Source organism: Rhea americana, unplaced genomic scaffold, assembly GCF_003343005.1.
Source record: "Rhea americana isolate MKP2758 unplaced genomic scaffold, rheAme1 scaffold_49, whole genome shotgun sequence".
NCBI classification, from domain to species: Eukaryota; Metazoa; Chordata; class Aves; order Rheiformes; family Rheidae; genus Rhea; species Rhea americana.
The window spans coordinates 87,298-113,265 of record NW_028186634.1 but is presented as its reverse complement, the minus strand read 5'-3'; the positions used below and the strand labels follow the sequence as shown (position 1 = coordinate 113,265).

The following is a 25,968-nucleotide window of genomic DNA, read 5'->3' as shown; positions in this document are numbered from 1 at the left end:
AGAGGGAATTACACCCATACCCAGACCAGGAAACAAGGCCAGAAAAGTTAACCTTTTAAATGGGCGCCCAACCTGAAGCGCTGGAAAGCGCCTGTTTTTCTCACAGGAAGTGCCGCGGCCCTTACGAAACCCCCTCCCGCCCGCCCGCCGCCGCCGCCGCCGCCGCCGCCGCCGCCATTTTGCCCCGCCCCCGGCGGCGCCTGTCCCTTTAAGGACACGAGCCTCCCCCCTCCTCCCTCCCCCCCCATCGCGTCACGCGCTCGCCCCGCGCGCCGCCAGCTCCGCGCGCACAACTCCCAGCGCGCCCCCGCGGCGCGCGGCCGCACTCGCCCGCTGATTGGCTGAGCGCTGCGCCGTCGGATAGTCAACATGGCCCGCGTGCGGTGCGGCAGCCATGGCTGCGCTAGAGCCAATCAGCGGTGCCTTTACTGAGGGAGGCGCCCGCGCTTCGGCCAATGGGAGGGCGCTTTCTTGGCGGCGGCGCAGCCCGAGTGTGCCTGAGAGGAGCCTGGCGGCTGGTGCTGCTGCCTCTGCAGGCGTGAGGGGACGTGGGGCGCGGGCAGGTGAGGCGCGGCGGGGCCGTGGCTTCGCGCTCCCGGCCCCCGGGCGGGTGGAGGCCGGCGGGGCCCGCGGAGGGCTCGCGTTGGCCGCCGTGACCGCAGCGTGGGGCTGGGGCGCGCGTGTGGCGACCGTTGGGGCCTGGTCGGGGTGGGGCCCGGCCGGCGGAGGGGCCGCCTAGAGCCGCCTGGCGGAGGGGGGCGGGCCTGGTCCAGTCAGGCACCATTTTAAGGCCGGCTTGGGAAGTTTGGGTCGGGGGAAGAGGGAGCCCTACCCGCTCAGCCTGGCAGCGGAAGAGGGAGCGGGTCCGGCCGCATGTATGGCTGCCCTCCCTCCCCGGGGAGCCTGGCAGCGCGCCCTCCCTTCCCCCGCCCTCGCGAGGGAAGTAGGGGAGGAAGGAGGTGGGAGGGCTGTTGTTTGTGGTGAACTCTGTTTTTCTGTCTCTTACCGCGCGGTACTCGGGTTGAATTAAGCCCTTAGTTTCTCAGATCGGGTGCAATCTTTTCGTTTGACCTCATCGATGATCTTGTGTATCCTTAGTCTGCTGCGGCGTATCGGGGATTCAGCTTTTCACTTCGGTATTCCACCCCCTTCTTCCACAGTGAGGGTGTTTAAAAAAATAAAAATAAAAGAGGAGAAAAGGTTTTCCCTGTTGCTACTATCGTTTTCTGCATGCGATACAAGCATGTATAGGATCTGCCCGAGTTGGTTCCTGTAACATCTGCTTACAGGTCTTCAATATTGAAAGATACAGGAACGAATGTACAAGATATAGGTAAAAGCAGAAGCTGTAGGCAATTTATATAAAGTTATTTCTAACTGAAGTAGTATTTCCTCAAGAAATCTTCTAAGATGAGCTTAAGTAATGCTAACATCTCAACATTGTGGAACAGATTAGTGAGTTTCTTCCTCTAAACTATTTTTTATTACTATTATAGCTGCTGATTTTCCATACAAAAAGTTACATCCCAACAGCCCTAAAGGGGAAGTCATAACTTTGTTCTCTGATTTGTTGTAGTTACGGAGAGCAGTAGCAGTTGTGGCTGGAAGTCTTCTGGTGCCTTTAGAAGTCCGTTACAGACTTGCTTTGTCATCTGGTTCTGTTTGGAAGATTTATACAGCAAGAAATAAGTGTGTGTTTTATTCTTTTATTTATTTTTTTTTAGCACAGGAAGCTTTTTTTTTTGTGAATTTCTCTTGCTGTTAAATGCACAGGCCTCTTTCAAGGCTGTATCTTTCAGGATTTTGCTTGTCCTTTTAATGAAGTTTTGATGTCTTGGACTGCTGTGATTGTGCATTGTTCTGAGTTTCTGATTTTCTGCTCTTAGGTGACTAGTGCTATGTGATGTTTGTGCTAGATAAACTTCAATTGCAGCAGCCTACTTTGTGGGACAAGTTGTTGGTGTAGTCCCCTCCTCCCACTAAGCTTTATAACTGTAATATTTATTTGAAAACAGTGAGTGGAGCAGAGGAAATAAGATACAAATTTGGTTTCTTGTGGTGGTGGCAGTGATAATGATAAAAACTTAGAGTATTCTTTTGAATTTTTTAATGTCTTCATTGCCTACAAACTGAGCTCACTTATGTGGAAACTATCTAAGGCAATAAATACGAAGGCTTGGTACTCTGCTTCTGTACAATTTCAAGATGTGCATTTAAATTTATCTCCCTGAAATCACCTTGCTTCTGCCTGTCCCAGGCTCCCTCTGGCTTTTATAGAACAGTTTTAATAGTAAGTCTGTAGCAGCTAAGTCATTGGAAGACACCTCTGTAATGCTGCTGGGATTCACAGATTTCACAGGGTGTGTGTTTGTGTGTGTGTGTTAGAAAATTTCTTAACTCTTCAACTCTCTTAACCCTCAGTTACTGAGGGAACAAAATTTGAGGAAACAATTAAGACAAAAAGTATACAGTTGCACCAGGGAATGGTGTTTTACTAATTTTTTGTTCCCAATCCTTAGGTGAATGGCCTGTGTAGAACATGCCAGTTTCATATCTGTTCCAATAGAGTTGAATTAAACTACCATTTAAAAATTATTCAAGTTCTGGCAATTTTATTCCATGTTTTTTTTTAACGTGGATGAGAATCTTGTCTTCCTCAACAGGATTGAGAAATTGTTCCCTGCAGGAAATGTAGTGCGAGTCTTCAGTTACTTGTTATTTGTATTGAGTAGAGACTTTTCATTAGTTCTGTTTCTGGATCTAGTTTAGAAGACATGAGTCTTGCAGGGTATTTTTTAAGTAATGTGTGTCTGCATTTTATACTTGCTTACTATTGCTTCCTCTATTAGTGACTAGGATCGTATAACTTGTTGGCTGAACTTGGGTATTAGGTCAATTTACCATCTCTTACCTTTTTAATCATAACTTCTATTTTTCTGTCTTTGGTCAGCTATAGAAGGAAAAACTGATGCTTCTGTATTTCTTCAGCTGTAGATAGTTCTTTTGCTTTACAAGGTGATTGCTTGCATTGTCACTGTATCTTGTTAGAAAGCAAGAATAAATGCAAATAAAAATGCTTGGGTTATTGAAACACCTAGTTTTCAAGAAGCCTCTTGTTTATTCCTGGACTTAATTTACGGTATGGATATGGTGGACTTGCAGACTACTTGCTAGATGTTGGGCAGCTTCCCCTTCTGTTGAATAATCTAAAATATACACTCAATACTACTGTAAATGAGCAAAGCGTTTCAGGCCTGTATAAGTGGCTATAGTGGTGTTTTTTTTCTTTTCTTAAAAAAATAGAACAAGAATCAGTGTTGTACAGCTGGCAGAGTGCGTGCATTCTCTGATCCCCTATTCTGACTGCCACTCAAGATGTCATTAGGGCTTACRTTATTCTGTGTCTGTTAGAAGCTGAGCTAAAGATCAGCCTGTTTTGCCTTTGTAGACTTTAAGAAGTTCAGACCTGTTTACTCATATGAATGACAGAAGATTCTCTTTATTCTTAAATGTGACTTGCAGAGTGACATCTGCCTTCCTGAGAGCTTGATAGTGCTAGATAATGTCACCTATACATCTGTACAGTGTGTAGGTGTTATTTTGATTTACCATAAACAGCGTCTATAATGCAGAAAAATGTTATATTTCTGAAATAGATCTATGAGCTTGTATATTTTACCACTGATATAACTAAAGAAATAATAGCAAAATAAATTAGGCAGTCTGACTCTATTTTCTCGGGAGAACTAATTTAAATCTTGGGGTGGGGTAGGACAGCTAGGTTAAACTTGATTCCAACCATTGCTATTACCAAAGCTTTAACTTTCTCATTTCCTGTTTGTTTTCTCACTCACAGTAAGTTCAAGCCAATCTTCATGTAGAGAGCTCTTCTTTCTTAGCTGCTGACAAAACCAGTTTTCTTGGTAAAGGCAGTGCAGAACACCAATAGCTGCAGAAGCAGTTACTCACAAAAAGTAGGCCCAATTAGATGGCAAGTAAGGCATATTTTTCTGCTTTGGTGATACGAGTGAAGTCTTTCTGAAGTTGATGTAATTCACTTGAACTTTCATCATTTCCAGATCAGGCATAGTAATATATTATGCACAGATTTAAAAAAAAAATCAGGGTTTGCTGTGACAGTATCTAGGAGTAAGGGAAGAGAGTTGGGTTGCTGGTTTTTAAGAGGAACACAGAAGCAGTCTAAAATAAGTCTTAGAGTTTCCTAGTGTAGTCTGAATTGTGCTCTGGTAGAAGCAGATTATAGGCTGGATTACTTAACAGATAAATTTTAAAAGGGTTAGATGAATGCTTCTAGCAGAATATTTTAAAAACTGCTGACAGATTCCCTTTTGAATGGGATGTATGGGAACTGTTCTCTTTACTGTAGGAGATCATGCACAGTGACATTTTTTTAGCAAAATCAGCAGCTCTTAATTTATCTTAAGGGTTTGAACAATGACATATATTGTTTTGTCTTCTACAGAAGTAAACATTATTGTTAAGGTGTTTTTAAACACTATATTCCAACTTGCAGGTGGAAACAGGCATACAGATGGCAGATAACAGGTATGTTGGACTCTTTCTTGAAAAAAGTTCATGTAGTTTATAAATTTATTAATATTTATTAACAGGTAAAATTTACTAATAAGCTAAGGAAATAATACCAAGCATGCTAAAGGCATAGTTTTATTTTCTAGTTTTTATAGTATTTCTAGAGCAAATAGTATTTTTTTTCACATGGTGTCTGTTCAGCTTGCTGTCTGTGCTGCAGTAGCCTTTCAAGGCTTGTACTGCACCAGGGTAAGCTGGATAATTTAGTCTGGTAGCTAATAATATCCATTTGGCATATGTGATAATTGTTTCTCCTTTTGTATATGAGTTAAGATTAATTTAAGCATTTTCCAAATTATATTCTGTGACCTGTAAACTGTGTGGAAGTACAGGAAGGCTTACTGACTGACTCTTTTGGGGCCCTTTCTTATGCCAGTAGAGGAAATAGAGTAGAAGACATTGTGGGAGAAAGGAGTATCTCTTTCTAGAGTAAAGTGAATGTTTTCACTATTAATCAAAAGAATTCAGTATGGAAATTGCAATCAAAGAGCTTTGAGCACTTGTTCATCTTACTTTCTTACCTCTATTATTTCTAATGTATTTTTTTGTCACTTAGAGTAAGTGTCTTGTGTTTTCACATGTAGGGTAGTAACATTCTCCTTTCCAGGGGTACCTCGTAAAGACCAAAAGCCAGCCAGTCACATAATAAGATGAATTTGTCTGAAGTTTTTTGCATTTTCTTCAATTTTTATTCATTTTAGGAGAACTAGTTTCTTATCTAACTTGTACTGTCAGTCCTGAGGAGTTTGATGCAAAAAAGTGTCCTTTAGTGAGAGGTGTGTGTGTGTGTGTGTGTGTATATTTATATATATATTTTATAAATCTTGCCCGTAGTAAACACTGAAAATTCAGAGTGTTTTTGTGCTTAAATATTAACACTTTACAAAGTGATTCTTTTTGATCTGTTATTTTTTTAATTCTCTTAGTAAAGCAGAAGATACTGCTTCAGATTCTGTGGATGCTGCTAAAAATGCAAGTGACAAAAAAGGTAAGAAGTAAGTAGTAGCAGTAGTAGTGTAACAGTGCAAAGATGAGGTAAACCAGTTGACTTGCATGTTGAAGCTTTTATGTACAATTCCAAAATCCTGACACTTAATAACAAACATGTATGTAATTAAAACAATATATTTTTAGGCTAATTGTATACTTTGTTAAGATACTTCCTCTTTTAGGCTGACTTTTGTGTGCTTAGTGCATCCCAGGGAAAAATAAAGGCTTTATCTGTAATAGCCAAAAACTAGCTTTTAATAACTTTGAAAATTGCGTGTTATCAAAGTGAGCAGACCTGCATACATGCTGGTTCTTTACTGTCTTATTTGTAGGAAAATGCATCTGTTTAAGAATGTCTCTTCAAAGTTCTTAATTCTTTTTTAAAAAGGTCTACAGATAACTGTGCTGGTAGTGCTTAAACTTTCAAGTTAATGTGTGCATGCAGAAAAGCTACAGTTTCACTGTTGTTAGCTTGAATACTTGAATTTGTAAGTTGTATGTAAAACATTAGTATATTTCACTGTGTGGTTACTGCTTTTTTTTTAACAAAGCCTTCATGACCTGCATTTGGAAATCACATATCAATTCATAGGTACCAATGACTAATTCTTAAAATCAATTCAGATTATGGGAGGAAAAAAAATGTAAAAGTTAATGTGTGATGTGCAGTTTAATGATTTTAATGACTGGAAGGAAGGGCAGTGAGAAAGAGTAGAAAGATTTGAAAAGCAGATGTGGTCTTTCCACTGTTATCACTTGTGCAGTTGCTAGTTACTAGTAAAAATTTTTAAATTTTAGTTAAAAGCATTTTAGATCTGAACTCCATTAAAACAGTCTTCTGCAGTGGTGGCACTTGGACTGAGAAGTCGTAAATTGCAAAAGTACCTTGATGTTCTAGAAGTTATTAGTGACCAAGTAAATGGTCATAGTGCTAGTTGCCTTTTTTTTTTTTTTTTTTTTGTCACTCTTTCAAGAGTGAGACTAAGTAGAAAGAACCTACAAGTGTCTTGGAAGTATAATTTGGTAGTTCTTCTAGCAAATTTGGGAATGTCTTGTGAACCGAAGTTAGCATATAGGCAGGATCAAGAAACTTGGACCTCCGCCTTCTTGCATACCAGGGAAGACAGAAAATCTACTCATGTCCTCTGTGTGCTGTTTACTTATAGCAGCAGAGGTTTGATGCTTTTCCAGAGAGAGGGATGGGTTATTACCCAATCTTGTCTATATGAAATCTGAATCTGAAGTAATTTTGCTTCTCTTGTTAACATACTATGTTGCTGATATTTGAGAACTAGAAAATAGCTAGTGTTTTACTGTGACTGCTGTAAGATGGACATAATATGACAGGAGCTGTATGAATATATTCAGATTTGTTTTAAGAGTGACTCTCTGTCTTCACAGAAAAGCTAGCAGACCAGGTGATGCAAAATCCACAGGTCCTGGCAGCTCTGCAGGAACGGCTTGACAATACAGCGCTCACTCCTTCAAGTTATATTGAAACGTAAGTACAGTGCCTAGTAAAATTCTTGGAAGACTGAAAGCATAGTGGAATATCATTGCTGCATAATGAAGGTAGGAAATTGGAACAAATAACTAAGAAGAATGAATCCTGTTACAAGTCAACCAGTGACTTGTTTTTGGAAAAAAAATACTCAAATTTGAGTATATTTGCACAAAATTGAAAGCAAGTTGTTTTTGTCCAGCATGGTATTTCGTTTGGCTGTTATGGTTTTGGTTTAAAATAACTTTATTAGCCTTTCCCTCCCTCCCCATGATTTTATGACCCTGTTAGGGCATGTACTGCATTAGTGACTGATTTCTATAAAATTGCTATCAAATCTGTAGAAGATTTCAGAAAAGCTGCAAAACTGCCTTTTTTTTTCTCCCAAGTTTGAATCCTTGGCTTATATTAACTGTAGAGTAGACCTACTCTGAGCAACATTTTTAAATTTTACCTTAAGTGGAGATTAATGCTTTTATTTCTTGGCTAGGGTTGGCTATTTTTTTTAGAGGTCCTCATTACAAATGCTGAAAAGGCTTTTTTTTTTTTTATCTGACTGTATAAACTCCCAATAATATCAAGTACAGATGGGAGTGTGTGTGTTTCTGAATATGACCCATGAATCCAAACTATTCCCTGCAACATACACAGTTCTTTTTCATGGATGGCTCAGCATGGCTCTAGTTGCATAAGTTTATGCCTAAACAAAGTTATTAATATCAGATCTCTGAAATATACAGGGAGGGTAATGACAGAGAGAATGGAACACCTTTGAGGACATCCTGAGTAGAAGGGTTGTTTCCTGTCCTTCCCCTCCTCTACCCCTCCCCCCCCCCCCAATAAACTCTTGGAATAAGTTTTGAAGGAGTATGTATGTTTGATTGAAACCCTTTATTGAAAAATGGATTTAGCCATAAGCAGTGTGTTTCGCAGTGTGTTAAATAATGTTGAGACAACTAACTTCTTAGGCTTACAGATGTGTTTGTTCTTAGTTTACCAAAAGCAGTGAAAAGAAGAATTGATGCCTTGAAACAGCTCCAGGTGAAATGTGCCCATATAGAAGCTAAATTCTATGAAGAAGTACATGATCTAGAGAGAAAATATGCAGCACTCTATCAACCCCTTTTTGATAAGGTAGGAAGACTATTATATATCTTTACAGAACTGTTTTTCTCCTTATAGCTGAGTCAGTTCTGTCTGAATATATTTAATTGTGCTTGTGTCAGTAGCTTGTCCAGAGAAAATGTTAATCTTCACTTATTTTTAACTTTTCTTGGACAGAGAAGAGAGTTTATTAATGGAGAAGCTGAACCTACAGATGCAGAGTCAGAGTGGCACAGTGAAAATGAGGAGGAGGAAAAACTAGCTGTGAGTATAGGTTGGACAGTGAGCTACAATTGTAACAGATTTTTTCAGAATTAATTACTGTACAGCATTTCTCATTGAAGAATTCTTCTGGTAGTAAAGTTTGTATCTATCATGTTATGCTGATAAGCTGTTATATCCAGTAAAAGCATTTAAACATGTAATTTAGCCTTGCTAAGCTCATAACTTAAGCAAATTGAAATGTTGCCTTTTTGCACTGTTCGTAACCTGTTAACAGTATCTTCCTGATAATGGGTTCCATTCCAGTGCTACATCATTCCCCAAGATAATAGAAGACTGGCTGTCTTTCTGCCTGTCCCCTTTATTTTGGGGGACATGATTAGCTTTAATTTCCACAAACACAGATTTGGTACGCAGATGTCTCCTAGTTGCAAAATGGAATTGATCTAGCAGCATGTGTGCTGGTTACTGGCTTTGTACTCCTCTCTTGAGGAGATGGTATCTAGATTTAGGAAAGGTGCTGTGATAGGTAGGCTGGTTTTTACTTTCCTGTAATTGTTTTAGCACACGCTTACAGCTTGAACCTTTTCTGAAGAGAAGCAACCTACTTATGATGCCATGTTTGCTATTTTCTCAGGCTTTCTTTGCATTTTTTGTTGTCCTGTTTCCCTTCAGTTTTCTTTGGAGACATCTGTTTACCAAATGAATTAATCTCTCTGTATTTTTACTTGTCTCCTGAGATTTAGCATGAAACAGTATTCAACATGCATTAGCAAGAAGATTTGTTAGGCTTTGTGTATACAGCATCGACTGGCAACATTCCACACAATTGTAAGACTGGAAACAGGTCTAGACAACAATTAAATTGCTGATTCATGCTCTTGACTAGTCGTAACCCAAATGGCTACTGTTTAAAAGAATGTGTGTATTTGCTGCTATCTAGTGGTGTAAAACAAAAGGTGCAATATAGCTAATTCAAACTGCAAATTTCCTGTTTTGTGGAATGAGGAAGTGAGTCAAGCCATTCATTTCTGGTGGTATTTGACCGCAGTTATATGAGGGAATCCTGCATCGTAAAAGGTTAACTGTTCAAGACAGTAACAATGAAAAATAATCATTATAGTGGCAAACTGCCAAGTGTTAGTACTACCAAACTGTAGGGAAGATGCAACTATTTCCAAGGGCAGAGGCTAACTTTAAAATTTAGATGGAACACTGTAAATGACACATGAGACTATAGGGAAGAGATGAATAAAAAATACAGGCACGTTGTATTTTTTTTTATTTGTGGAAAAGCAGAAATGCTTTTTTTTTTTAACTCTTTGTAAAGTTACTGCAGTTCTCATTCAATCTATTTACTATTTGTAGACAAGTGAAAGTGAGTCTGAATTCATTGTGTATACTTCTAGGTGTATGAGTAAACCTATTATGTCTCTTATCTTTTTTAATAGGGAAAAACAGTTGCTTACACTTAAAAAGCTCTTTGAAGAAAACTTCAGAGATAGCAAACATCCTGGACATCTACCTCTGCTTATTTCAATATATTGAAAAGTCATGGTATCATTACTTAAATGTTTTTTTTGTTTGTTTCACAGGGAGATCTGAAAAATGTAGTGGTAATAGAAGAAAAGGCAGAAGCAGAAGAGACAAATGTCAAAGGAATTCCAGACTTCTGGTTTACAATCTTTAGAAATGTAGATATGCTAAGTGAATTAGTACAAGTAAGTTTCTTCTCTGAAAAGGGTAGCTTCTGTCATGTGTTGAACCTTTTTTTGTTTGTTTGTTTTTTGCTCCTTTTTTAAAATTACTAGTGTTTGCATGTTGGATGGAGTAAAAGATGAAAGCTTATGGTTCTTCAGAATCCTTAATATTATTCCTTAAGATGCCTCGCAGGCTAGCAATGGAGAAGCAGAACAGCTGACCCAAATTTATAAGCAAGATTTTGATTGTTTTAGATACTAAAATGCAAGTTTACTTACTGGTCACAACAGATTCGTTGGTTTTGTTAACTTAGTCCAGGATTATTTTTGCAGGGGTATTTTTTTAGTGTACCTGTGAATTGGTTGAATTAATGTTAAATGTCTTGTGTTTTCCTCTCAGTTGTCTTAGTTGCTTCTCATGCTGTTAAGCAGTAATACTCCGAAGCCTGTGAATACTGTCAGCAATAAAAATCATGAATGAAACATTTAATTTTTGGTAGTGTTCATGCAGCGTAGTAAGGTAGTACTTCTTACTGAAGACAAGGCTTAGTGGTTGAGAATTTGGCATGTGATATTTGGGCCAAACCAGTCATATAGAATTTGGATCCATAGCGGAACTTCAGTTGAAGGGTTTGAATAAGTACAAGGTCCTATGGTGTTACAAGAGCAAGCTCAAGCAAGTGGGTTAGATTAGATTAAAATGTTGTTCTTTTAAATACTACCTGCTCAATAAGCATTTCTTTTCCTTCATAGGAATATGATGAACCAATCTTGAAACACCTGCAGGATATTAAAGTTAAGTTCTCTGAACCTGGACAGCCTATGGTAAGTTTTCTCTAGTTGTTTTTTATGAAGATTGTAGTGATGTGAGCAGCAGTTCAAAATGTATTCTTTCCATTCTGTTTTGCTGGAATGTATGGGAGGTCCTTTCTAGGATAGCTTCTCCATGCTTTGGCTTTTAAAACTTCTCCCTAGTTTTCTGACCCTTTCCTGTCTAATCGTTAGCCTTATCTCTGTCATTGTTGTAGTTTCTAAATTCTAATTCTGCTCGATCTGTGCCAGTTCACTTTCATTTTCTCTTTCAAATTCCAAATAAGCTGTTCTTACTAGCAAAGAGAAATAGCTGCTTTTGCTTTGAAAATGAATCTACTGTGGAGAAGATTGCATACTACAGAATGCTTCATCAGAATAAGAAATGAAATATGTGACTTGCTATTTTTGTTTAAAGTAATTGATGGATACAGTGCCTCTGCAGAAGTATAGGAAATGTATTAGCCTTTAAAAATGTACCAAATTAGTAATTTTAAACTTCAAGTTTGAATTTTTCAGAAATTACTTGTCTACAAGTTCAGCACATCGTGTTTATCTTACAGATGCTGTGTCAAAAACAGATTGTTATGGAGTGATGCACTTAATTTGTATAGACTATACTTTTGGTCCTCATTGTTTCTCCTGTTAGTACCAAAATCTTGAGTTGACAATATGCAAGGGGAGTAGTAGGGACAGAGACAAACTAGGAATTTTTACACTCAAATATTATTGAGTCTGAGGGAGCAGGCATGAATTTAATGAAGTGTTTAAGCATGAACTAAGTATTCTTAAAAATACCTTGAAGCATACATATTCAATGGCATTCAGATAATTTGGATAATTGGTTTTTTGAACTCTAACTACTTATTTGTTCTTATTCAGCTCTTTTTTTTACAGTACCTTAACTTGAAGATCTCCTACTCTTAGGACATCAGTGGATTTTTTTTGTCTCGCACTGTTCGTAACCTCTTGACAGTATATGCCTGTGAATAGGTTCCATTCCAGTGCTACATGAAATCCAATAATGGAAGGCTGACAAATTCTGTGTCTCTTCTGTATTTGGAGACAAATGGATGCATTCCTAACCTCTTGAATGAAACCTGCTCTTCAGTCTTGTGTGAATGTATTTTCTAATTATTAAGAATTGCTGCATTGTGTATTGCAGTTGCTAGCAACGATTACAAAAAAAATTGCATTTCTGATGTGTAATAAAAACACTAATTCTGCTAGGGTTTAAGTTGCAACCGAAGGAAATACATAATTGTCGGGAATTTCTGATTTGCCTTGACCATAAGGCATCAACTGTAGTTACTGTCCTTCAGAAGTAGATCTGTCTCAGTACACTAATATGTGGATGCTTCCTTTAAATTGTGTTCACTTTAGTTTATATCTGAGCTTTTAACTAAAGCTTTAGTGGTACTCTTTGTTTACTTTCTCGTGTGTGTGTGTGCAAATATGCATTTAAAATAGAAGTCAGGTGCAACAAGGGCTCCATGTATTTCCCTGAATTTCACATTAAAGCTAAACTTGTTCTGAGATTGTTGGATGTCAAGATGCTTAGCTAGCATAATGAAACCTTAATGACCAGTCTGGGTACGTGACTCAACTAGCTTAAAATAAGGAAAATGTTTGAATTTTGTAACACTTYCTCATACTATAGGAAGAATGTAGAAATAAATTAGGTCAACCCAAATATGATCAGAAATGCCTCCTTCAGGCTCCAAGTGGTTAAGATACGTGTAGTCTTAGTCAGACTTGAGTCTGTTAAGTCAGTGTCTTTTTTGCAGGGTATTCTACTCTCAAATGAAAAAACTCTTGCTCATGGTAGAGAGCCCTGTTTAAGTACACTGACTTGTGCAAAATTAATTAAAAAGATTACTCAAAATACTCAACACTTCCCCCCCCTCCCCCAACCCCTGTTCTTCTAAAGTGATTTCAACCAAAATTTTGTAGAATAAGAAACCCAGACTTTTCCTAAAGAACTTATTTTTAAGGTTGCTTTTAGATAGCAGTAATATATGTAAAGGTGAATGAAGTCTAGTAGGTTACCAGGTTATAATTTGAATTTTAATGTTAACCAAGGCTTTTCTAGTTGTTGCACTTCTAGAATTGATTCACATTCTTCATTTCCTGCTTTTGCCACTGTGAAAGACACGTTTGCTATTAAGTTTCTAATTTTCCTGTGTTGAGAGTTTGATGGTAGTTCTGATGATTCACTCTTCTAAAAATGAAAATTAATGGTAACTATCATGGAACTTTCTTGTAGTCTTTCTCATTAGAGTTCCACTTTGGGCCCAATGACTACTTTTCTAATTCAGTTCTGACAAAAACCTACAAGATGAAGTCGGAGCCAGACAAGACAGATCCTTTTTCATTTGAAGGACCTGAAATAGTTGATTGTGAGGGGTAAGGAAAATTTGAGCTTAAAAGATGCTTTGAATTTCTAGTGAATATTTTCCAGATGTTCTTTTCTTTAATGTGGTATAATTAATGGTGATAAAACTTTTGCTGATTAACTGTAACTGGGCACTGCCTTGACCTGTACTGAGAAAACCTTTTTTCTTAAAAAAAAAAAAAAAAAAAAAAAAAAAAAAAAAAATCTTGCTGTTTAGAAAATCATTCTCAACTGTTCACATTTTCTGGAATAGTTGTAATCACTTCCTTAGTTTTAAAACCCAAATGGGCAAAGAGGTATTAAAGTACCTAGGTGGTGGAAGGATCAGGGTGGGATATCTGTCTTACTTTGGTGATTACTCTGACAAGACAAACTATGAAGCTCTTTTGTTTCAGAGCTTCAACATGTATATATCCTCTAGCACTGCAGTGCATTTTACACACTGACCGCTTAAATGTATCTGGCAAGATTGTCTGTAAAATTAGCTTTATCTAGAGAATGAGAAACCATCTTTATCTTGATGTCTGTTATTCTCTGCTCAGTTCTTTATCTCACTTGATATCCTGTATTAAAATGCTGTTTCTCGTATGTTATCTCCAGGTGTACTATTGACTGGAAGAAAGGAAAAAATGTCACGGTTAAAACAATCAAGAAAAAACAAAAACACAAGGGCCGAGGCACGGTTCGGACTATTACTAAACAAGTACCTAATGATTCTTTTTTTAACTTCTTCAATCCAATAAAGGGTAAGTAAAAATAGGTATTAGGATTATTAAAATATGCTATGTGTTTATATTTAGATCCAGCTTAAATGTACAAACTGTATCTTTGCTGCTAGGTTGTGTACTTGCTTGTTACTGGAAGAAGATAGAGTGCAACAAATTAGTTTATCTTGTTCTTGGCAAAAATCTGCAGAAACCACTGGTGTGCAGCCTAAGTAGGGTCCCTGTCTTGTGTGGAGGCTCTTGTAGAATCTTCTTCTAGTTGCCCTGTTTTACCACAGGATGGCTCTATACATCAGTTTGAGGTTTTTAACATGGGAAGAACTCGCTTTCAGTTCTGGTCTAGTGCCAGCATATTGGTTTCACTTAAACTTTCATGTTAAGTGAAGGAACTTTCTGGTTTCCTCTGGTTAAATTAATGATGTCTGATGTTTCATATGCCTTCCTAATGTTAGTAGTTACCTAGTATTAAAATACATGAGCATACATCCGAAACAACTTAGGTTTATTCCAAAAATGTTGTTGTCTTGATTATCATCTCCTGTGGAACTGCTGCTTCTAGCTGTGTTTGAAAAACAATGTATTTTAGACTTCAGAGACCCACTAAACAGAACCTTACTTTTGTGAAAAGTTGGTTCTTGATACGGTCATGTGATTTCTCTTTTATGAACTACCTGCCCTTTCTAAATTCCATTACAAATTCCTCTTTATACAGGAATGAAGCAGCTAAGTATTTCTGAAGTTGGAAAGTTAAAAGAAAAAATTGTTTGCATATAGAGCATATGTAGAGACTGCTTTCAGAAAGTAATGGTGATCTGTTTGCCTCATGATGGTTTAAAGGACAGTCAGACATAGTCTGGAGGTAGCTGTATAAGACTGTCTCTTGGCAGTTGATGCTTGCTTTTGGAACTTGCAAACAGATTGGATTCTTTCTTTTTCTCACAGTAGGATTACAATTACAGCATCTGAATAGAGGAGGGAAACCTGTTTTTCTGGGGGAGGGGAGGATAGTGGTGGTATGTTTAAAAAACACAGAAGCAAAAAGAACCCTATTTCTTAGTCCTGCACAGATAATTTTAAACCACATTTTGATGAAGTCTGTGGTGATCACAGTACCAGGCCTTTTCTCAGCAATAATATTTTGACATGAGTTTGCAATGTACTTGGTAGCAACTCTGTAGTGCTGTAGCAAAGTAAATTAATTACAGCATTACTGCAGATAAAAGGTGCACCATTGGTTGAGAAAGTGTCTGGTCTGCAGTATTAGAAATATTTCCTATATAAAAACTTTTGCCATCAGAATGGTGTTCTTACTGCAGGACTTAATTCTTGCAAGTGTGATGTGTTGACTTGAAAGTTAAATTCCTGTGGGTTAGACTTGAAATGAATCTGAATTGTGTTTAAAGCTCTGATAGTTAGCTCTTGAAGGCTGTATAATCCCATTGTTTTTTGAGTGTGAGAAGGTCTTTATAATATATTTTGCCATCTTAAATAGATGGGCTAGACTGTGTAAACTGTTCTTGAATWTACTATCTTTTCTCTTTGTAGTATCTGGTGATGGAGAGTCATTGGTGAGTTTACACTTACAAAATTGCATGATTGGTTTGCTGTATTTCTTTTGCCAAATGTCTCGGTACTGAATATTCAATCTTCTATCAAGAGATTGTGTATTTTCATGACTTTTGCTTTTGTGGAAGTTTAGGTTAATCTTGATAAAAGGTACTGACTTCTGTCGGTAACTGTGTGACGTTTTGCTGTTATGCATCTTGTTAACCCAATACAGCATCTATAATTATCATTGAAAAAGGAGGGGGAAGGTTGTTATTTTCTTTAGCGCTCAGCTGTCCTGTATAGTTGGTAACAGACTTCTCACAAAACAGTCTAAAGCTAATGTCAGATGTAAAAACAAGCAAAGTCTAGATGACTCTTTTTAATAGAATGTGTTTCAGTAGCCTATATGTGAACAGTTAAACTTATGAAATACAGCTAAATTTCCCCGATCAAGATTTAGACTTCTGATATTTCTTTTAAATTGTTAAGTATACTGTAAAGTGCGAGTGATCTAAAAGTAGATGTTGATGACAGTGTGGTGTTAGTCAAACCTGTAACTTTGAAATACTTTTTTTCACTGCTCTGTAGCACGTTGTATAATTAGTAGTAAAATCAAATTGACTTGCTTTACAGGATGAAGATTCAGAGTTTACCTTAGCAGCAGATTTTGAAATTGGTCACTTCTTCCGTGAAAGGATAGTCCCTCGTGCTGTGCTTTATTTCACTGGGGAAGCTATAGAAGATGATGATAACGTATGTATGCTATCAGCATTTTTTTATAGAACGCCCTGTACATACAAACATTTTCTTACTTTTGTGATTAGACTAATGTATATAACAATTCCTTGAGAATAACGAAAAACCCAGAGATTCATAATTACTTGGGAATGGGAAAGAGATACACAGCTGAATTGTTAGTCTTTGCTTCTAAAGTGGCTTACATTCAGGTACTATGCTTGAATGTGCTGATCTATTACTGCAGAAGGTTTTCATGTAAATACTAGTGAAGCTAAAACTCTTGGTTTTGCTTTTTAGTTCGAAGAAGGTGAAGAAGGTGAAGAGGAGGTGAGACACATACTATATTGTTTATAGATGGCTAATTACTAGATGTATTCAGGTTCCTGAAATAGTTGAATATGCAGCAGAAAACAGTTGTACATATGGTCTTGTGTATAGTAGCTCTTTTCAGGAACTCAGCATTCATGAGTTATAAAAGCTGTGTTTTTCCTGTTGATATTGTTATTTTCTATAAGAATACTTGATCAGTTTTCTAGCATTTCAAGAGCTGCTTTCTGATACGAGTCAAAATTACTAAGAACAAACTATTCTTTTGAAAGCTGCATGAGAAGATCCTGCTTATATTTTAAATATGTTACTTTGGTAGTAGTGGAATTCAGCTGTTATCTTTTAATTGTCATTGGCAAGGACCATGCCTCAAGCTTAAAGTAAACTGAAAACAGTAAGGGGAGCAACTACTAATATTAAGGGCTTAATTTAGGCTGAAAGTTCAAGCATAGCAGGAACTCTGGTTTGCTTACTGCAGTGCTGTATGAACACACGTGTAACATGAAATTCCTTGCATAAAACTACTAAATGATACCACACCTTAGGATAAATCAATATCCATGACAGGTAATTGCATTTTTATTGCTTCTTTTAGTGTGTTCTTGCTAGTCAGTTAAAGGTACATACCTGATTCTAGTCAAAGTCACCAGACTGGAGTGCATGAGAAGTTATCAAGCTGGTGGGTTTGTTGTGAGCTGGCAGCTTTTGTGCTGTCTCTTTTCTCCCATTGCAAGCTGCAGTATGGAGTTAGGGCATTACAGCATTTGAGTGGCTAAACTTCTTTTAAGCTGGATCTTGGCAGAAATGTACATGTAACTTTAAATCTGTCTGCAGTACCCAGTGTTAGTACTTGCATACAGGCATTTGTGGTATTTCTGTACTCTGTTGTACAAAAATCATTGCAGAGATACATAGCCTGTCCATAGAAATCCAAATGAACAGTCTTTGGAAGGAGGTCAAAACAAAGGAGAAAATTAGGGGAGTACACTTAACTCTGAGAACTGTGAAATTCCAAGTGGTGGTATTCCAAGTGAGAGCATTTTTGAAAATTGCTAGGAGGCTGCAGCAGCTTATGTAGGAGGGTTGCCTTAAACCTCACCAAATGTTTAAAATCTGCATTTCAGATTTCCTTTAAAATGTTAATGCAAGATTTKTTTTAAAAAAAGTTGGATTCTTTTAGTCCAGCCTATGTAGTTTTAATGTTGATGGTTGAAATGTATTGAAATGCAGTGATATTTTGGTTTTTTTCCTCCATTACAAAAAGCTACATTTTAACCTGTTTTAATTTCTGTTAGTTTATCTCTATTTTGTCATAGGAGCTGGAGGGGGAAGAGGAGGGAGAGGAAGAGGAAGATGCAGAGAGTGATCCTAAGGTAAGAATTTTTTCTTTGCTTAGGCATACTTATTAATATAATACAGGTTTTAATCATTAGTATCATAATTAAGATAATAGTTTGTAAAAAGATTAGTAAAATATAAAGGATGCTAACTCCTGACCCAGCAATGTTGTGTTTTTGTTTTGTTTTGTTTTTCTTTCTCAGTACTCGCATTATTCTTAAAAGTTAATATTCAGAGAAATTAAGAAAACGTTTGTCTCCCAGCCTGCAACAAGGTGGTGGTGGGGAAATCCTAACTCTGTGTCTCTACTTCATGATGGGTATCTCCATTTTTTGTTTTGGATGTTTTATTTCATTTTTAAAAAATCTCTTCAGAATTATTATTCTGTGGCCAGACTTCAACTTAAAATTAGTCTGACAAGCCTTGAGTAGACCATTTATTTATTTTAAAGTTGTTCTTTTTAGTTGTCTTAATGGCAGCAGGTTAGACATCACATGTCTGTGCTCAGCTAGAAGTCAAAAAGCTGGTCTGTCACTTCTGAATTTAAACCTCACAAGACGTGGTTTAAAACTCAGTCTTGATATGGGTTTGAGTTTCTTCTGGTAGGTATTTTTCAATTGTTCAGTCAGCATAAAGTTCAAACTTACATTTAGTAAAGCTAGAACAGTGATGGCAAACTTGCATTCTTTTAGTTCTTAAGACATTGCCTTAATTTGTCTAATGGCACAGATGGAAAAAAAGGTGCAACTGCTTGATTTTTTTTTTTTTGGTCAAAGATTAAGCTTCTATTAATGGGAAATACTGTTTACTAAAATAAGTTTGTATTGTGGAAAGATTGATCAAATGGTATTAGAGCAGTAAAAGCAATAGTCTGAGTGTAGCTTAAAGGTCAAAATGCAGAGGGAAATGTAAAGGGAAAATGTGGGACAGCTGAGGAAAAAATGTTCTGAGACAGTGTGTTTCTACTAAATAACAAAGATCCTCTTAAAGGAGTAAGTATGAAAACTAGTATTCTGTAGGAAAACATCTTAAGGTACTTTGGAAGGTTGTGGTTGTTGCCTCCTGTATTATTTTGTACATTTCACTTTTCATTCATGCTGACAGTTCCTTTCAATTTTTTCCCATTTAGGTGTAATTTAAGTCTGTTTATCATTCATACATTTCTAGGTAAGGTGGAATTCCATTCATACCTAACTTCCAAGATTCCCATTTGCAGCCATGAAGTGTGTTTTTGTTTTCTCTTGTATGGGGAAAAGAAATGGGGGAGTGGGGATTTCAGGCTTTAGGTTTTATAAGTAGCTCAGAAATACAGAGAAATTTTATATAGATTAATGCCTTTAAATTGTATAATTAGAATAGATTTTTATCAGAATGACCTCTTTGCCTTCCTGGCACAACTTCTGCTTTATCTTTGTCATGGTCAAACTATTTTATATAGATGATAAAGGATACTGAGACTTGTCAGATTTTTTTTTTTCTTGTTCCTGATTTGATGTTGCACCTCTTAAACTGCTTCCACTGTACTTTTAAGTGTCTCCTTCCTTCCTCTTAAAACTCTTGTAAGTCATTGACTTGTTTGGTGTGTCTTTTCCCACATTCTCTTTATTTATGCTGCCTGACAAAGGCAGTCAGTCACTCTGAGGCCCTTACTTGACTGCTCATGATTCTGAACAGTTTTGCTCACCTGCTTATCTATCTCCTTTATTTAATTTATTTTTAAATGTTGCTTCTGTTGTATCCTCTCTCCTTTCCCCTTTCTTCTGCTGCATCAGAGAATGTTCTCTGCCTGCAACAGACTTTGCTGCTGCATCTTAGTTAGGCTTCTATCTCTGTTTCTTTGGTTATTTATGAGAAGCTGTACTACTTCCAACTCTTTATGCCTCCACATACATAATGCCCTTTTCTGCATTTCCTCATTTCAAAATTGAGTGCTGTTCTTGTTATTTCCAATCTAATGTGTTTTGAAAGGCTGACCACCCTACTTCAGCATACATGTATTGTTCATTCACATGAAGTAGAACATCCATTTGTCAGGACAGCTTATATAACATCCTGCTGCAGTCTGTTACACAGCTCTTTCCTTCTTACAATTGTAAATTGTCAGTCGTTTTTTTTTCCACCCAGAACCAGAATTCTTGTTTTGCCTTATATAGCTTATGCCCCTAAACTATTTTTTTCATTCGCTCCTGTCCTTTGGCCCTATTTCTGCCTGCTCTCCTCACTCCTGGCTTTCCTTACGTCTAGAGTAGTTTTTTCATTTGCACCAAAAATAACTGTTCTTTAATCCATTTTTTTTCTAAACCAATTTTACCATTTCAGTCATTTCTATGTTACCTTTTTTATTGTTGCACTTCATTCACTATGTAAATATCAACACTTGTGGATTTCTGTTTTTTGCTTTGAAAACCTTCTCTCCTTCCTTGCACTCTTGTCAGTTTGAAGTATACTTGATCTGTACAAAGAACATAACTTTAAGCTATGCTACCTAAAAGTTGTGGCTTTGGAAGGCTAAGCAGTCAGATGATATCAAACTTCAGAAGATACTAAGAAAATGCAGCTTGTTTTATCTAGTGTATTTTTTATCTGCTTGAGTGCCCTGTTCGTTTAACTGCCTTTAATTCATAATTACTGATTGTATTCTAAAACAGAGAAATAATTGCATGGTTACTGTAGAACAGTATTTTGAATTATGAATTGAAAATCTGTGCTGTAGGGAGAGACTACTCGTGCTTCAAAGTAACTGGTCTATCTTTTAAATAGTAGTGGTAGAAAGATCTGTAAGCAGTAACTTCATTTTCAGAATCTTTGCAGTGCTTTGTCCACTTGTAGGTGTAGTTCACACACTTGCTTACTAGCCCTGCTTAGCTTCAAATTTACTTCCCATGTGTCTATTTGATATCCTTGCTTTCTCTCAAGAATATAGATCAGGAAAGGAACAGAGATACTGTTTAGCTTTGATATTCTTATTTTAACTATTTCATGGAGAAGGTATCAAATAACTTGAAAGGCTTTCTTCCTTCTCTGCTTGACTGGACATCAGCTTTAATGCCTACTGTATACGTTGATCCCACTGTTGTTGGCAGCCAAGTCTGCTTGTGAATCAAATATGGAGCCCCCAAGAGAACTTGGTGGGCTGCCTATGGCTGCGAGGCTGCTTACACAGATGGGATTCTTGTGTAACAGAAGCTTCACAAAAAGAGATTTGAAAAAGCAAGGAGGTGGAGACTGTATTGTTCTTTGAATTAGCTAGGAAAATATCCTGCCTAATCTACTTAACCATTGAAAAGGAATAGAAAGCCATTGTCTCCCCCCCCCCCCAACTCTAACTTGATGCAAAAAGGATCTAATTTAAAAGGATTAAAATACTATGATAAATGCCACGGGCGCTTTGGGCTTAAGCCTCCATCCTGTAAGACACCAGATAAAACAAATGGGTGGGAGCTGTGTGCTCTGTGTCTAAACCATAGAAACAATTTGTGTAGAGAAATTAATCTAACTCCCAATCTGCTTTTCTCCTCCATTTAGCTCTCTGTTCTTGCAAATTTTAGGTGAAACTTCCTCGTTCAATTTTATACATGTCTTCTGGATCCGCAAACTGTTGATATAGTTGAGCTGATGTAGAAGGCTGATTTCTGGGCAAGCTGATCCTGTGTATAAGCTAGGTAGCCCAGATTTCTCTCTTGAGCTGTGCTAGGAGGGAAAAATTCAGGTCCGTAGTAGCCAGTGACTTATTTTTTTAATCCTGAGCAAGTGATAAAGTAAGGTAATATGGCAAAAATGTTTACACTTATGCTTGCTAACAAAGGGAAAAAAGGTTCAGAATAGGTTTGCATATCTGCATTTGGAACAGCTTCTCAAACTGGAATCAAAGGTCCAGATTTTTTTTAAAAAAACTCCTTTGTGCACAGAGTAAGTGTTATGCAATACTTGATTTAAAGACTTAAATAGTAGCAGAATTATTTTTATTTTTATGTGAAGCCATTACTCATAACCACTATTAGAAGATCTCTTTAAGACAAAAAGGATTCTTGTCTCCATGGTAGCAGTCTTGTAGTAGTGATAGCAAACATCAGTATGTGTTTGATACTATATTTAAGATGTGATTCCTCATCTGTGAGTTGGAGTCCTTTTTTTGGTCTTTCATCCCTGGTTGACACACTTCACCGCCATTTCTAGGATATCCTGGGAAGTTAGTTTAGAAGAATACAGCATAATGAGAAATCTAACTAGAATGGGGGAGTAAATAGTACAGGGTCTGTCTGAGGCCAATAAATCTGACCACTACAGTAGCGGTCACTGACCAAATGTCAGCTCGCAGGCACTGTGGGAAGCACAAGCTCAGGCTAATCATCTTGCATGATGAAATGTGGATGTAATCTCTGTCACGCACTTTGGAGCCTGCTGGTTTGACCCTCCAGGATGCATTTATAGGCCAAAGAACTTCCAATTTATGTGTGCCTAACAGGACAGCTCCAACTTGAAGAAAATTGTGTATAGTCATATACCTGTACTGTTGTCATCTCAGGATTTGACTAGGATGGTCTGTGTGGGGCTGGCAGGTAACTGAAGGCAATTTAGAGCTCAAGGGCTATCTTGCTCATAAGAGCCCTTTCAAAGTGTAATGCTAGTGCTGCGTTTCTGAAATGGTATAAGAATATTGATTATGCTAGAACCTGAATTCCTGTCTGAAGTATTGCCCACGTTACTTTTGCCCACTTAAATGGGTTATATGTATGATCAAGATAGGCCTTCAGCTGTAAGCTAAAATAAGTATGAACTACTACTATTTTTCTCTTATCTGAGTGTCTCTCGAAGTACACATTTGTCTCGGAGCAGTCATTAACAAAGATCCTTCAGAAGGAATTTGATAATCTCTGATGGGATAAAGATCTATATGCAATAAAATGATTTAAATGCTTACAGAACTAAAGACAAGTATAAACAGTGAAGTTGACTAGAAGACATAAGGGTTTTGGTTGATTACTAAAACACTGGCCAAAACGGTTGCAGTGGCCAACGTAAATGCGTGTAATAAACATAACGAGTGAATAGGAAGGAAGGAGATAGAACATCAGTTATTTAGGAACTATTTAAAAATCTTCCATTTGATCATGGTTGCTCTCACCCAGAGTATGTGTGGGAGAAGAAATGCTGAGAACTTTTGTTGCTGTGTTCAAATACAAAACAATAGTAAGGAAAATATGTATTTCTGAAAAGTGTTTTGAGAGAAATGTTGGGTAGCAGTGGCAGTCAGATACTTTTCCTTTTTAGAGAGACTACTGTATTTTGTGTAAACACATCCCTCTGTTCAAGAGGGAATTCCTGTTGTGATTAGGCCCAAACTGGTGAAAAACGGTTTACTTCAGTGTTATTTGGAAACCTAAGCAGATGAGAAATTACAGCATTGGAGTTAGCAATATGTGCTTGAGAGAGGAAAACCACAAGGAAGAATTCTGGAAAGCCTTTGGCATGTTTATGTAAAGGAGAGAATTTCTTGTAATCTAGACTTCTAATGAGAATGACTGACCACTATAGCCCTAAAGCAGTCTAAATCAGGAAGGGAAAAATGAAAATAAATTTGAGATACTTAATAGTTTGGACTTAGCACAGGTAATCAAGGGCAAATTTTGTGATAAACTTAATTAAACCCATTTTGTTTCACTGTAGATGAAATACTAGATTCGTTTTAGCTCTTGTCACGTGAAAAATAGTGAGCGCTTAAATGCTTACTTCTCTTAAAATTCTATAGCTCTTTTTTAGGGTAGTTACCAAAAAAACATTTTGTTTTGTGGTCAGTGACGTTCAGGATGCAGTGTTTTACAGCAGTGTTTTTCTCTTACTAGAATTGAGCAATTTTCTGTAATTGATATTTGAATTACAATAAACTGTAATAACTAGGGTAGAAAGGGAAACAAATGGAAGGGAAAAATATTGCATACTCTTCTGCTTTAAGAACTCTGTTTTACAACAAAAAAAAAAGTGCAATGTAAAACCTGAAGCTTTTAGCTGTTTGAGTAGTTATTCTCTTCTCCAAATACATTTCCGTTTGCCAGAGGAGGTGGTTTTGCTTTGTAATGAAGGTCTTTCTAGTTTTGCATACTCAAATTAGTGTAGGGACTTGCCCAATATTGAATTGTTGAATAGTTACCTGCTAGTGATGCAGAACCTAGAAGAAACCAACTCATTAATTACATTTTTTTTTATCACCTTCAGTAACAAGGGCAATGCTTCTGATTAAAAAGTTTTGTTGCAAAAAAAGCAACCTGACCTTCCAGCCTTTCTCCCTCCTCAAATTGAGGAGGAGGTGACAATTTATTGCAAAAGTATTCAGTTTGACTTTCAGTTTCTAATGAGCTTTAGTTGAGGGGAGTAGAAAATGGTTCATTCTCTTTTTATGTTGAACCTTGGCCTATTTGATTAAAATGTAGAGCAGGTAAATGTAGCTTTAAAAAGTCAACGGTTTTAAGCAGTTGGAAAAAAACATGACTGCAGTTCAGACCTTTGTGATACAGCCGGAGTACATGTGGCTTTTTTGTCTTGTTGAATGTGTTATGCAGTTTTTAACTAGTTAGAGATATGATTGATTAAGTTCTCGTTTACTGAATCACTTGGTATAACATTTCAATTTTTAACCATTGGTGGTTTTTGTCTCCTCTTTTTCCTTTTAAACAGAAAGATTCCAGCCAACCTGCTGAATGCAAACAACAGTAATAAGGAAATACCACTTCAAAGTGATATTTGAACAACTTGTAACAAATATTTGGATACCTGGCCTGCAGTTCAGGATATTCCATTGCTGCAGCACAATCTTATTAACAATGCTTAAAATTAATTTGTTTTAAAATGCATGATTTTCACTAACTTTTTCTTTTGCTTAACATGTACAGTGGCAACTTCAATGCATTTGGGAAATATGAGGTTTAAATAAAGCACACTCTACAGCCGTTGGTACACTGTAGCTAAGTATGTCAGTAGGCCTTTAGAGCCTTGTGCCCTATGTGTAGGGGAAATAGTCCAGACTACCAAGTGAAGATTATCCATTTTCTTGTTAAACATTGAAAATTGTGGAATAGCACATGTGCTGAGAAGCTAAACTAAATGGATTACATGTATGGTAGCTGAAACAGATAGAGCAATATGACTTTTTTGCTAGTTCCCCTCTCCCCCTTTTTTAATGTTTCTTGCAACCTACAAATTGAACTAGTGCTTGAGCAGCTTTAAATGTCATATTTATTATCTCAGTAAAACCAATTGAATTGAAGTAATTTTACTTCATTGAAGGGGGTGTCATATTTGAGACTTAGTTGTTCATCTTTCTATTTATTTATTCATGTTTGTAAGTACTTTGACAGAATTAGTGCTTTTTAATAGTTTTTAATATACTTGAAAATATTCTTCCTGTTTTGCATAAAAATATGGGTACTTGTAAAACAAAAATTTGACTTGGTCTCGATGTAGTAGTCTAGACAGAAGAAATGAACTTGCATCAAAATGACAACTCTTCTGGATGAAGATCAAAATATAAAGGCCAAACTGTTGCTGTTGATGGAAGTGGGTTGCAGCCAAAGAACCAGAAAATTTCCAGTAGTCTTATTGCTTAGTGTCCAGCATGGAAGGACCTTTCACTATGAACACAAATTTAACAAAATTCAGCTCAATAAATCTGAAGTTTTGGTGTCTTATTTGCAACACTGAAATTATTCCATTCCACAATTTGTTTTTGTTTAAAGCTCTGAAGTTTTGAAAACTACCTTTTGTCATTGTGCAGCACTTCAGGTACACACTTCTAGTTTCAGCATCCATTGCCAACCTCTGGCAGCAGTTGAATAGCAGCTGTATCAACACTGTGACCAGGCATGTAGAGTGCTCCAGCCTTACCTTACACATTTGTAACTTAATACAGTGTTTTCAATTTGTACAGAATAGATAGAATATTCTATTAAAGTTGTGAAACATGAA

General features: G+C 37.1%; 1 protein-coding gene, 1 long non-coding RNA gene and 2 other non-coding genes across 8 annotated transcripts in view; 3 read left to right on the top strand and 1 right to left on the bottom strand.

The window, feature by feature from the left end:
- The window catches only part of LOC146588859 (uncharacterized), a 21,252-nt gene extending 20,346 nt beyond the window's left edge, over positions 1-906 (bottom strand). Inside the window, exon 1 of the long non-coding RNA XR_014897313.1 lies at positions 833-906. This is a non-coding gene — a long non-coding RNA (uncharacterized LOC146588859). The remainder of the gene's footprint in view (positions 1-832) is intronic.
- Positions 460-25,968, top strand: NAP1L4 (nucleosome assembly protein 1 like 4). Of its 5 annotated transcripts, none has more exons than XR_014897311.1 (16): positions 460-563; positions 4,535-4,566; positions 5,538-5,599; positions 7,003-7,102; positions 8,095-8,236; positions 8,384-8,470; positions 10,024-10,149; positions 10,882-10,953; positions 13,205-13,344; positions 13,934-14,079; positions 15,604-15,626; positions 16,240-16,359; positions 16,642-16,671; positions 17,967-18,044; positions 19,139-19,176; positions 24,682-25,968. XR_014897311.1 is itself a non-coding variant. In XM_085317098.1 (16 exons), exons 2-15 carry the CDS (start codon positions 4,553-4,555, stop codon positions 19,142-19,144), a joined length of 1,125 nt encoding a protein of 374 aa, XP_085173224.1. In that variant the 5' UTR covers positions 460-563; positions 4,535-4,552; the 3' UTR covers positions 19,145-19,176; positions 24,682-25,968. The 5 variants fall into 5 exon arrangements, 3 of the variants coding, with proteins under 3 accessions (XP_085173224.1, XP_085173222.1, XP_085173223.1); XM_085317098.1 differs by having other exon boundaries at positions 17,988-18,044; XM_085317097.1 differs by lacking the exon at positions 19,139-19,176 and adding an exon at positions 1,577-1,689 and having other exon boundaries at positions 461-563; positions 17,988-18,044.
- On the top strand, positions 8,680-8,807 carry LOC146588858 (small nucleolar RNA SNORA54). The gene has a single exon (XR_014897340.1). It is a non-coding gene; the product is annotated as a small nucleolar RNA SNORA54 (small nucleolar RNA).
- Positions 11,889-12,009, top strand: LOC146588857 (small nucleolar RNA SNORA54). Its single transcript, XR_014897341.1, has one exon. It is a non-coding gene; the product is annotated as a small nucleolar RNA SNORA54 (small nucleolar RNA).

Coding starts and splice junctions, on each gene's coding strand:
- NAP1L4 (XM_085317096.1), top strand. Junction 5,600..7,002: donor AAATGCAAGTGACAAAAAAG/GTAAGAAGTAAG, acceptor CTGTCTTCACAG/AAAAGCTAGCAGACCAGGTG. Junction 15,627..16,239: donor CTGGTGATGGAGAGTCATTG/GTGAGTTTACAC, acceptor CTTGCTTTACAG/GATGAAGATTCAGAGTTTAC.